At 45.3% G+C, this 11,579-nt stretch overlaps 2 protein-coding genes, 5 non-coding genes and 1 pseudogene across 8 annotated transcripts; all 8 read left to right on the top strand.

The window, feature by feature from the left end:
* The first annotated feature begins 3,884 nt into the window (after positions 1-3,884).
* On the top strand, positions 3,885-8,489 carry LOC123050959 (uncharacterized). 2 transcript variants are annotated; one of them, XM_044473681.1, is made up of 6 exons: positions 3,885-4,171; positions 4,267-4,369; positions 5,023-5,096; positions 5,204-5,830; positions 7,915-7,995; positions 8,101-8,489. In XM_044473681.1, the coding sequence occupies exons 1-6, from the start codon at positions 3,962-3,964 to the stop codon at positions 8,131-8,133; spliced, it is 1,128 nt and encodes a 375-aa protein (XP_044329616.1). In that variant the 5' UTR covers positions 3,885-3,961; the 3' UTR covers positions 8,134-8,489. The 2 variants fall into 2 exon arrangements, with proteins under 2 accessions (XP_044329616.1, XP_044329615.1); XM_044473680.1 differs by having other exon boundaries at positions 7,915-8,489.
* Positions 5,965-6,077, top strand: LOC123056370 (uncharacterized; annotated as a pseudogene).
* LOC123056369 (small nucleolar RNA snoR103) lies at positions 6,371-6,478 on the top strand. The gene has a single exon (XR_006426753.1). It is a non-coding gene; the product is annotated as a small nucleolar RNA snoR103 (small nucleolar RNA).
* LOC123056360 (small nucleolar RNA snoR103) lies at positions 6,668-6,774 on the top strand. Its single transcript, XR_006426746.1, has one exon. It is a non-coding gene; the product is annotated as a small nucleolar RNA snoR103 (small nucleolar RNA).
* LOC123056362 (small nucleolar RNA snoR103) lies at positions 6,846-6,952 on the top strand. The gene has a single exon (XR_006426748.1). It is a non-coding gene; the product is annotated as a small nucleolar RNA snoR103 (small nucleolar RNA).
* Positions 6,991-7,097, top strand: LOC123056361 (small nucleolar RNA snoR103). Its single transcript, XR_006426747.1, has one exon. It is a non-coding gene; the product is annotated as a small nucleolar RNA snoR103 (small nucleolar RNA).
* LOC123056368 (small nucleolar RNA snoR103) lies at positions 7,302-7,410 on the top strand. Its single transcript, XR_006426752.1, has one exon. It is a non-coding gene; the product is annotated as a small nucleolar RNA snoR103 (small nucleolar RNA).
* A 719-nt stretch (positions 8,490-9,208) lies between the features above and the next one.
* Positions 9,209-11,246, top strand: LOC123050957 (uncharacterized). The gene is made up of 3 exons (XM_044473679.1): positions 9,209-9,452; positions 9,566-9,631; positions 11,011-11,246. Exons 1-3 carry the CDS (start codon positions 9,405-9,407, stop codon positions 11,047-11,049), a joined length of 153 nt encoding a protein of 50 aa, XP_044329614.1. The 5' UTR covers positions 9,209-9,404; the 3' UTR covers positions 11,050-11,246.
* Positions 11,247-11,579: the final 333 nt, after the last annotated feature.

The raw sequence follows: 11,579 nt of genomic DNA, 5'->3' as shown, positions 1-11,579 counted from the left end.
AGTTGATTGTTTAGCCATGTGTGGTGCCCCCCTCCACAGATTTCCACCTCGGTCATATCGTTGTAGTGCTTAGGAGAAGCCCTGCGTCGGTAACTTCATCAACACCGTCATCACGCCGTCGTGCTGATGAAACTCTCCCTCGACCTCAGCTGGATCTAGAGTTCGTGAGACATCACCGAGCTGAACGTGTGCAGATCGCGGAGGTGCCGTACCTTCGGTGCTAGGATCGTGACGACGTACGACTACATCAACCGCGTTGTCATAACGCTTCCGCTTTCGGTCTACGAGGGTACGTAGACAACACTCTCCCCTCCCGTTGCTATGCATCACCTAGATAGATCTTGCCTGATCGTAGGAAATTTTTTGAGTTACTGTGTTCCCCAACAGTATGAGAGGTGGTTTTGTTTCTCCCGTTATAATGCACGAGCATGTTTGCTAGTAAGACAGAAAAGAAGAGAAAAATGGTAGAAACGGGGACTGAACCCCGGTCTCCCATGTGGGGGACTGAGGACTTGGCCAACATGATGCTAGTGTCCTTGTGAAATGGTATGAGGGTAGCACGGTATAAGAACCGTAACTGAGGGCGACTTTAAGGAGAAAACAATCTTTTTTTCACTTATGGGTGGCATAGTGTGTAATTTATTGCATCTTCAGGGGTAATTTTTTATGACGAACGGGTAGAAGCACTAATGACTTTATTAGTAGGTACTAGCAAAAGAGTCTGTGCGTTGCAAAGGGAGGGAAAAATAACAGATGCCCCTAACCAATAACCGTGACTCAAGACCCCCAATAGGTCCATGTTATTTATTCGAACATGGCATCCCAGCTGTATTGCCGCTTATCCTCCTCCCACCCTCACCAACGATGGCCTGAGTGCTCACACAATCACAATGCGTTTGAATGTGGTCAATCATAAGGCGTCTCTCTCCGCATAAGATGAGAAATCTGCTTTCCTTTTTCCCGTGCGAGATTTTGCGGACGCGTCCATTCATTGTTACAGATGATTTCTTTTGTATCTAATCTAATTTTACTAAGGTGCTCATTTTCAATCTGGACCTACACTGATACAAAAGAGAGGCGGATCGTGCACTATTGATTAAGGAAGCACCCTAAATAATATTTTTTTAATGGTTAACGGGTAAAATAACATTATATTTAGATTCTACAATTTTTTAATCAAATTTCATATATAATATGTTAAACCGGAGTGACGGTTCAAAAGATATCACTATTTTAAAAGCATATAATATGTACTTTGGGTTAATTAGGGTGCTTTCCGTAATTAGCGAACAGTTTTCCAGGAGTCACTTAAACCCAGACTGCGGGTTGATTTGAGGAAACTGCATGGGGTTTTCTGCAAACAGTGAAACATTATCTCTGTAATCACTTAAACCGGGACTGCGGGTTGATTTTAAGAGAGAGCCGGGGGGTTCTGTGAAAAGACGCGGCGGTGGACGAGCGAACCGTTTCGTACTTTATTAGTATGTATAGATATAGATTACTCCTAAAAGGGGGTTGGTAGTCTCGTCTCACATCCCATCACTCTTATGTTTCGCCCGTAAGCATCTTACAGATGACCTTTTGCTCAAGCGTAGCCAATTTGGACTGACCCATTCGATGTGTGCATTAACTGAATCAAATCAACACTTTCCCAAAACAAGGTCATGCATTAACTCATCCAAACCAAATTCTAAGAAAATTCCAACTAAATCCGAACTTTTCTTGCCTTTCACTACTCGTACCCAAATCAAATCAAATCTTACCAAAACATCACCTATAATCAAAACATCAACTCGATGAAACAAGTTTGACGCCTCGCAAGTTAGTTGGCAAAGAATTAATTTCAAAAATATATATAAATATTGGTCTTGTTTTAAAGATCTTGCCAAAAAACATTTGTGTAAACAGAAAGTAAATTATATTTTTTAACATATTAGGCATCTATTTGCTTGAACGAAACTATCTGACTTTAGAAAAATCACATGTTAGGGGATATAGAAAACACGATAGATGATATCAATGGGCCCACGGAACAAGAATTAGAAAAAAATGCATGCATGCACGCTCCGTGCATGGTAGAAAATCCTCTCTCTATAATAAATAGAGAGAACAAGAACAGATAAGAAGTGATGGTGTCCTGAACTAGGGGTGCTAGCCACGCCGGCTCCTAGCCATGTGGGCCGGGCTAAGGACCCCATGAAGATAAACTAGTGGGCCTCATTTATTGGGTCCAACAGAGTCAAGATGGAAGATTCCGAAGACTTGGCGTGTACTCCAAAGATTTAGGGCGTTGATATCTGCCGTATGTTCGGCCTAGGAACTTCCCAGACCGAACGAAAGTTCGGTACGAGGGGACCGATCCCCCGTATGATTTCGTTCGGCAGGGGAAACCCACAGAGCGAACGTCTCCCCGTCGACAAGCCTTTTCCCTACGAAACAAAAAGGAACAAAAAGCCCACTAATAGCTAACTCAATGAAAAAGCCAAGATTTTGTTTTTCCTATGATAATAAAATCCCATTTTTTGCTTTGCTACAAAAAAATGCCATAACTTTAAAAGAAAGAAAACTACTAGGGAAAATTCCAAAATATTGCAGTTCGAGTTTGACCAAACTATTTATGATCCGCCATCATATTATTTTTACAATGGCAAGGTTTACAAAAAAACATTTTTGATTCCTAAGAAATACATGGCAAAGCAGCCATGGAAAAATTTCAAATTGTCATGGCAGAAAAAAAATCAAAATTGATTTATCTTCAGCGGAGAGGTGCATTGTAGTGGATTCAATCTTGCGGTGACCTTGCTCTGTGACAGGAGGGGTGATAAGACACATTTTGTATTGTTGCTACTAAGGATCAAACGACGGGGTTCGGTCATATTAGTTGATCATATTCTATCTATATTATGTCATCTTGCTTAATGCGTTATTTTTATTTTTTACTTTTATTATTATATCTATCACGGCTAGATTTGATACTTGCGACCGGTAATAATATGCCGCGAGCTCCTATTTTAGATGCTATTTCTATCACTTATGTTTTATGTTTCCTATTTTCGTGTGCATATTATTTAAAAGCAGCAAAATTCTAGCCAATTTTAGAAAACAGTTAATCATGGTCAGCCGTGCTTAAGCGCCCTTTCACTTCACTGATGTTTACCGCTTTTCTGAACATTGCTCGTACCCAATATTGGACACAAACTCAACAGTTGAGATGAAGGGGAGAGAGCAGGGACAAAACCTTCATAGCACCCACAAGAACACAAGAAAAATCCCGTTAAATCTAGAATAGGGCATTTTACCGTATGGATAAAGTAAAGTACTAGGTCAAAATAAACAAACCTCTCGAAGGTAAGTAAAGTAAACCGAGACATGTTTTTTTTGCTTGCCAAAAATGACATGTGTGTTTAAAAGAGACAAAAAAATATGTTAGAGACAAGTGTTCACCTCTCTCCTATAACCACGTCGCCACACCCCAAAATCATTTGCCATTAGAAAACTCTCATTCAGTAGTGAGACAAAGTCTTAATGCTCAAACATCGGTCGGGGGACGCACCCCGAGCCTAGCAGGCAATGAAGAACCTAGAGATTGAGGTTTGCCAGGGCAACGGCCGATGAAGGACTATTGCGTTGCGCCCGCCGCCGGAGACCCGGGGTGACATCCCCTGCTGACCCCGGTGGTGGATTCACGAGACCACACCCTCGCTGCCTCCTCGCCCACGCCCAAGGAGACACCTCCATGGCCATGGAGCAAGATATTAATTTGAGGGGTTTTTTTTCCTAAAAAATGTGAGGTTTTTTTTATTTAAGCAAAAAAAACCCTGAAACGAGAGGAGCTCATCTCTGTCTCTATAATATAAACCGGCCCCCATCAACGGTCGTTCCCGGCTCCCCAAACCCCGCCCGCACTCTTCAGGTGAAAAGACGGAAACGCCCACCGCTCCACCCTGATTCGAACCCATCCATGGCTGGCGGCGGCGGCGCGTCGCCGGCGCGGGAGGGCGGCCGGGAGGAGTGGCTGCGCGTCTACGACCGGATGGTGGCCGTCCTGCGCAAGAGCCACCGGGACGTGGAGGCGCTGCTCGCCGACCGCACGCGCCTCGAGGCCGTCCTCAAGATCCAGCACGACTTCTGGCTCCACCGCGACGCCGTCCTCCGGGACCGCCTCGACGAGGTACGCCGCTCCCTCCCCCCTCCTCCCTGATTCTATCCTTCTCCGACGAGGTCTGGCCGGCCGGCGGCTGACGCTCGCTAGGGTTTCGCTGGCAGACGCGGAGGGTGGAGGACTGCCTGCGGCGGGGCGACGCCGCCAAGCTCGACCTGCTCCTCGGCGACAAGGACCTGGAGGTGCGCCGCCACCGGATCTACATCGGTAAGACCACAAAATCCCCAACCCTCCTCCCCCTATGTGCCGTTCTTGTCGATTTGGTGGCAGAAATCCCGGGGCATGGGCTCTCCCGGAGGATTTAGGTAGCTTGAGGCGCGAAAGCCGGCATCTTTTTGGGCGCAGGGGTTGTTTCCGGAGGCCTATCCGCTGCCACACCCGCCAAATGTTCCATCTTTGCTTGCGTTTGCTGTGCAATGCTTGGGTTGAGATTGTTGCGATGCTTGCTGCGGCATGCCTGATGTGAATTTCGTCACGATTCCCTGATGTACCAGTGCTGCTGTGCTGGTTTAGTTATTTCTATGTTTCACCCTATAGAAGTTTTAGGGAGGTTGTATGCTAACTAACTAAATGTACTCTATATGTTAGTAGTATTGTTTGGGCTTCAAAAGTTGTTAATCGCGGTGGCAGTTCATACATCGTTGCACCGTTGGACGCCAAAGCGGTAGTCCAACGATGACATTTTTTCATGTCCACATCTTATCTCTCCATTCACATTCATCAAGAACCGATAGTCCTGGTGATTGTTACCCACTTAAAATAACAGCTAGTGCTTTGCTTTTTTCCATATGGAATAATGTTTCCTAACGATTTGTGTTGCTACTGGTTGCTAATATCATTGTGTTTTGTGTTTGATGTAGAACACCAAGATGGCGACTTGGAGGATTTCAAAAGGGATGCAGCTGCTTTGGCTGAAGAAAACAATGCGCTGAAGGTACTTTACCAAAACACGGTTGCATTACCCACAAGCACGCAGTAAAAACTTGTCCATCACGTTAATTGTTGTTTTGTGTCTGCTCCTTTCTTCTTTCTTAACTTCAGATAAAACTGAAGGAAGCTGAAAGTTGTGCCGAGCTCAGCGAGCCGACTACAGACCCCGAGCACAGTGGAAGAGATTTGAGAGCGGAGATAAGGAAGCTAAAGAAAGCCTATAAGGCCCTGAGCTCGCAGAAGGAGAGTGAGGTTTCCGCGTTACTTGCAGAAAAGGATTTCGTGTGGAACCAGTACAAGACAATGGAGAAGGACTACGAGACGCTCCTTAAGAAGAAGAAGATGGAGGCAGCACAGGCTACTGAAGCAGCAGAAAAGCTTCAGCAGAAGGTGGAGGAGCTGCAACTGCAAGTGGTAGCCCAGAAGAAGGATGACGATGTTGGCAGATTGCAAGCAGAAGCTAATGATGCCAAAAAGAAGATGCTGGTTCTTGAGGATAAGCTACAAAAAATGCACTCCCTGGTCAGTGAGAAAGACGATGAAATCCAAAAACTCAAGAGTGGGCACCTTCAGGCTAGTCAAAAGCGGAAGAAGGATATCAGCGGGACACATAGAAGATCTAGGTCTGAAGGTCCATCTGTACGGGGCAAGTCTAAAGGTATTCCTCGGAGGCAAATGGCAGAAGAAGATCAACCTGAGACCAGTCAGAAGCGTCAGTGTGCCTCTTCGTTATCAAGTGTAAGTATTCCATTCCCAAGTACATCATTCATGTACTGAGCTAGTGACATGCTCCACTGATAACCTAGACGCTAAGTTCCTGTTACAGAAAAAATTAACTTCTCCTGTGACTGTAATGTCTAATTCTTGGCAGGCTGCATGAGTTGCATTTTTCTGTAAATATGGACAAAGAGTAATGTTGATGTAATTTTAGTGAGTATTATTTGAGTTGCAAGTGCTCATAAAGTAAAAGTGCCATCACACCTACTGAAGTACATTCTTAAAGAAGTCAGAACCAGGCAAAATACGCCTCGACTTACCAGTTTAACCTTGTACTGCTAGTTTGTTCATCTATATGTGTAAACAAACCTAACCTGCAGAGAGGAAATGTTATGCATCTTATTGCATTTTAAACCCCCTTCCTCATCAGCTACAATGTCTTAATTCTTTGTATGCTGCATGAGTCTCCATCTGCTTTTGTTCATAAATAGTAAAATCTGCAATTTACTTGCATCAGTAGCAACCTTTCACCAATAATTGTAATGTCCAATTCTTGGCAAGCCGCCTCAGCTGTGTCTTGCTGTAAATTTGGACAAAGAGTTAGCTTGATGGATTTTAGGTGAGCATCATGTTCCTTGCTAGGTGCTCATGAAGGACCATCACAGATGAATTCAATGGGAATAAGGACATGGCCAAATATGTTCCTTGCTTTCACCATATCACTTTCAACCTTACGTGTAACCTTGCATTACTGGTTTTTTCATCTATATGCAGAAGCAAGGACCATCCTGCAGAGTAAAATAACATACCACTCTTATGGCACTAACCAAGTGCTCATCTGTCCTAATTCTTGGTAGGCCGCATGAGTTGTGTCCTGCTGTAAATATGGACAAATAATAAGGTTGATGGAATTTAGGTGAGCATCGTGTGAGTCGTAGATGCTCATAAAGGACCATCAAATATACACTTGGGAGACTAATAATAGGACATGACACTGTAAACCTTTTTGCTCATCTATGTCCTAATTCTTGGTAGGCCGCATAAGTTGCATCCTGCTGTAAATATGGACAAATAATAATGTTGATGGAATTTAGATGAGCATCATGTGAGTCGTAGATGCTCATAAAGGACCACCATACACTTAACCCTTTTTACTCGTCAATGTCCTAATTCTTGGCAGGCTGCGTAAGATGCACCCTGCTGTAAATATGGACAAATAGTAATGTTGATGGAATTTAGATGAGCATCATGGGAGTCGTAGGTGCTCATAAAGGACCATCATAGATACACTTGTGATACCAGTAGTAGGATGGCAACATATGCTGTTTTCATTATCAGTATTTCATCTGAACTATTTCTACACCTGAGGTGGCTAGTTTTTTGTCTGCGTGCATAGTCCAAAATTACGTGACAATGAGGGGGCCTCTCATCTTTGCCTGTGTCGCTTTGAATTTTCGGTCTCACATATTATGATGTCCTAATTCTTGGTGGGCTGCATGAGTTGCATCTTGCTGTAAATATGGACGAACAGTAAACTGACGGAAACTAGGTGAGAGTGTTCTTGAAGTCTTGAATGCTCACAACAGGACTGTCGCATAGTTTCCTCGAGACTATTGAGAAACTTCCGGTTTCCGAATATCTCTGCAATCACAATCAAAGTTTTAACTATATCATGGACAAGAGCGATCCTTTACATGCTTTAGAAGTGTTGAGCATCAAAGTTTTATACAAATGTTGGCACCGAGCCTAATGTGAGCTTTGAATATGTAAGTTGCAGGTTGAGGTTAATTGAACCTAATGTGCTTGGTTTTGAGTGCTAGGAAGTTCTATTTTTTGTTCTTATGAACCTGAACCAACAGTATAAGTAGTAGCTTCAGGATTTTAGGATGGTGCAATGTTTATCATCGTATTGAAAGTTTGCCCTGTTATTAAATGTTTTCTGAAAGTGTATTGTGGTTTTTTTTCCGGGTTTTCTTTTGTACCCTTGTTCTCCTGTGGTGCAACCGAGCTGCTAAAAGTATTATCTATGGATGCACTGAGTTTATTTTAGTGTTCTACTATGTGGAGGATAATGTGTGCTGACAGAACACCATTGCTGCGTGCAGGGACTGGCGCTCCGGCGCTGCTCCTCGAGGATGACGCACCTGAAACCCGCGTCATCGTCGTCGTCGCCTGCCCCCCAGCAGGTACTCTTCCACTCCAGTTTCAAGGTCCCAAAGCTGAAGGCCCCCGCCCCTCCTCCCCCTCCTCCCTCGTAGTAGTCTGATCTAATGGTGTCCTGACATGTGCAGCTGCTGTTAGACCTCCGCGACGGCGGTGTTTAGGTGTGTGGAGTTAGCGATCAGGTTTAATCTTTATCTTTGCGCCACACGCTCACTGGAAGCGGCGATTGTGTTTTGTAACCAACATCCTCGCCCTTATTTTGGAGGCCCTTTTGTAACATATTTGCGGGCGCTGCGCGAACGGGAGAGCTCACTGACCGGTGTATGTATGTATGTATGTGTGTGTGTTTATTAACCATGTGGTGCCCTGGGGCCTGAATCCGCGAGGTGTTTGAGATGTGACGCAAACTCCCCTCAGTCATATGTGTGTGCTTGTGTCGGTTGGTGTATAAAATGTTGAGTGGAAGTGTGAGAGGACATAAATGTTCATACTGTTGATGATTACAGGGTTTGCTTGAGTTTGTGTTTGGGGAATTTGAAACTGGCACTTGTTGTGTAGCAATTTGAATTTGCGTTTTGGCGAATTCGTTTAGGGTTTTCAATGGCCATGTTGCGTTATCCGCATAAGTATGGGGGAATTTACTTTGGATGCCTGTGCCCTGCTGTAACCCATTTCAGAGGAACGTCATAATACTCCATATCGCTACAAATGAAATATCGGATTTCTAAGCATGGCAAATCGAACGTTTTATGTGACAAATTATGTTAAAATTGTTTGGCTTTGCCATGGTTAAAAATGCGGTGTCATATCTCTAGCAGCCCTCTCCTCCATTTGTATCGAGGCGGATATGTTAACACCTTTGCAATTTCCCGCGATGTCTTGCAGCAACTAGTCCTCTCCTCCATGTGGTGCTGGTCTTTATGTATACAAACCTCACTAGACGGGCGGTGATTTCATTGGTGGAAAAACCGTTTGCGCTATCGCATCACCAGCCGGCAAAACTAGGGCAAGCGAGCGAGCTGCACACGAGAGAAGGGCGATGCTGCGAAAAATAACTAGAAAACGGTTGGAAATCGTAAATTCCCCTGTTGTTTATGTAGATTCTTAGCAAAAAAAAGAAAGAAAAGAAAACAAACTTGCAAACACTAGTTAAGAAGAAAAAAACCAGGATTCCAAGACCGAAGAAACTCTTCTTCTTGGAGCACAAGAAGAACCCCCAGCCACTGCCACGCGGGCCCCACCTGCCCATCGTCGCCGCGGGCCGACGGTACAGGCCCGGCCCACCTGGATCCCACCCCCCTTTATCATCCCTCTGGTCGCCTTCTCACCCACGAAAGAGAGAGAGAGAGAGAAGAGGAGCACTCGACCCCGCCGTCGCAGCGCCAACCAAACCCTCGTCGTCGTCTCCGATCCCGCCGTCGCCGCCGCAGCCATGCCGTTCACCCCGGGACCCTACTCCGGCAAGAGCACCCTCGCCCTCGTAAGCACTCCGACCCTCGCGCCCCTCCCTCCCCCCGATTCGTCCGCGGATCAGATCTGGCTGGCTGACTGACTGACTGACCCGCCTCTTGTTCCCCCCCTCGCGATTTGCAGGTCGCCAGGGTCTCCGCCGTCGGCATCGGCGTCGTCTACGGCTCCGTCAAGCTCGGCATCCTCAAGGTATGGTGACGCCGCCCGGATCCCCCGACCCCCTTCCTTTGTCTCTGGTACCGCCGCGCGATCGATGCGATTTTGGTAGCGTCGGATGTGGGTTGGTGCCCCCCGGTGGTTGCTAGGGTTAGGAGCCTCTTTGGTCCTAAAGGCTGGAGCGAATCTGAGATTATTAGCATCTATTGTTGCCTTCGGAGATGGGGTTGGGGTTGAAATGTCTAAAAAGACTTGTATTTAGGAACGGAGGAAGTAGCTGATTTGCTGGTTGATTATTCATTCTTCTTGTTTGGTCTGTGTCGCCGCGCTTGGCCTGGGCCGTCTTGTCATGTGGGTGGCCACTACCGCAAGTAGTTCCTACCAGCTCTATTCCACCCCCTAGCAATTACTCTTTGTCTCTTGGCTGGGTAATTATTCCTTTTCCTATAACTGTATTGGCCTGGTTGGACGATTTGTTTGTTGATAGGGTCATATAGCATCCCTATCATGCACTAACTCTGATGACTTATTAGCATGTACTGTTAGTTTTAATTAATGATATGTAGTAGCATCATGGAGTGGTTCTGAGGACTTGTTAGCATCTTCTGTTAGGTCCACATGTAAAGGGAAATCCCACCTCCGCCTGCTTCATGATCCTACCTGCTTGCTGTCATGTGAATTCTTCTGCTGTTATCTGACAGTTGAGTCTGATGCATAGTTGCAACATGCCACTGCTTAATTTGTACTCCCCCCATTCCTAAATACATGACATTTTGGTAGGAGGTTGTATCACTCATGGCGCGTTTGTTGTATTCAAGTAATTTACATCTTGCCTGATTGCTCGCTGGGGCGTCTATCAATGATCTCTATAGATTTAGGGACTTTTGTTTCTATGCCTTGCTCGGCGGCATTTTGAGCACACTTGATATAAAACAATTCGACTTGTATAAATGAAACCATACTTGTCAAATATCTTGGTATCGCTGCTGAATCATAACATCTTGTGTTCTGCTTCAGCCGTCATTAAGGAAAACACTTGTCTTCATTGAAATTGTGTCACGTACGACAGTCTAGGATCCGATTTTCATACGACCAGTAATCCAACGATGCTGCTCCCCTCTGTTCATTTCTCGTACGTGTAGCAATGTTCTATCTTCATAGCAGGCTTGTTGTTAGAGATGATAATAATGTTCATCTCGTTTTCGCGCCCCCTATCTTGTTTACGTTTAGCAGATCCATTGAACTGCTTAGCGTAAGTTGGTTATCTTTTCCTGTCTCTGCTGCATTATGATGTAGATATGCTTTTCTGTACACTGAATCGGTGTCTAAATCAAAGATGTTTGCAATTCTTTTCCCTTGTTACCATCGAACCATCTTCTTACAGTTGCATGCTTCTTTTTTTGGCTGTCCAGATGACCAAGCCCAAGGAGGAAGCAGCTGCTCATCACTGAGGACAAGTAGCTCCAGCGGGTTGACGCCGTAGATTCGCAATGTACCTTCTATATGCCCATCCGGTTCTGTGATTTGTGTCTTGAAACCCAAAAAACCCCAGGCCCATGTGGGAGCTGAACCTTAGTTTTTTGCTTGGTGGAAAATAATATCCTCGGCTGAATCGACTTGAAATCAGGAAGAGTGAAACTTTAAATCATTTCCTTTTGCGTGGTGCTGCGATCCAGACCCAGTGTTTGTTGTCTCATCTAGATTTTGCCGTGTAACCTGATTGGCTGGTCTAGTATAGCGAGCATCTTTGCGACTGAATTTATGTGTGTTGTACATAGTTCAACCAAACGCTCTTAATGAGGCAAATTTAACAATTTTGACCTCGAAACGAAATAAATTCACAAAATGAACTGGGTGTGAAATTATTTCACACCCCTGACCCTTTTGTGTAGCGCCCGCCACGCCGGCGCCACACCCTACGGTGCAGCGCCTAGCTCCGGGGCGTTGCACCTCTGTCCATCATCGTGGCAGCCCGCACCCA

This window comes from Triticum aestivum, chromosome 2D (genome assembly GCF_018294505.1).
Source record: "Triticum aestivum cultivar Chinese Spring chromosome 2D, IWGSC CS RefSeq v2.1, whole genome shotgun sequence".
Lineage (NCBI taxonomy): Eukaryota > Viridiplantae > Streptophyta > Magnoliopsida > Poales > Poaceae > Triticum > Triticum aestivum.
This window is presented reverse-complemented; position numbering and strand designations above follow the sequence as displayed.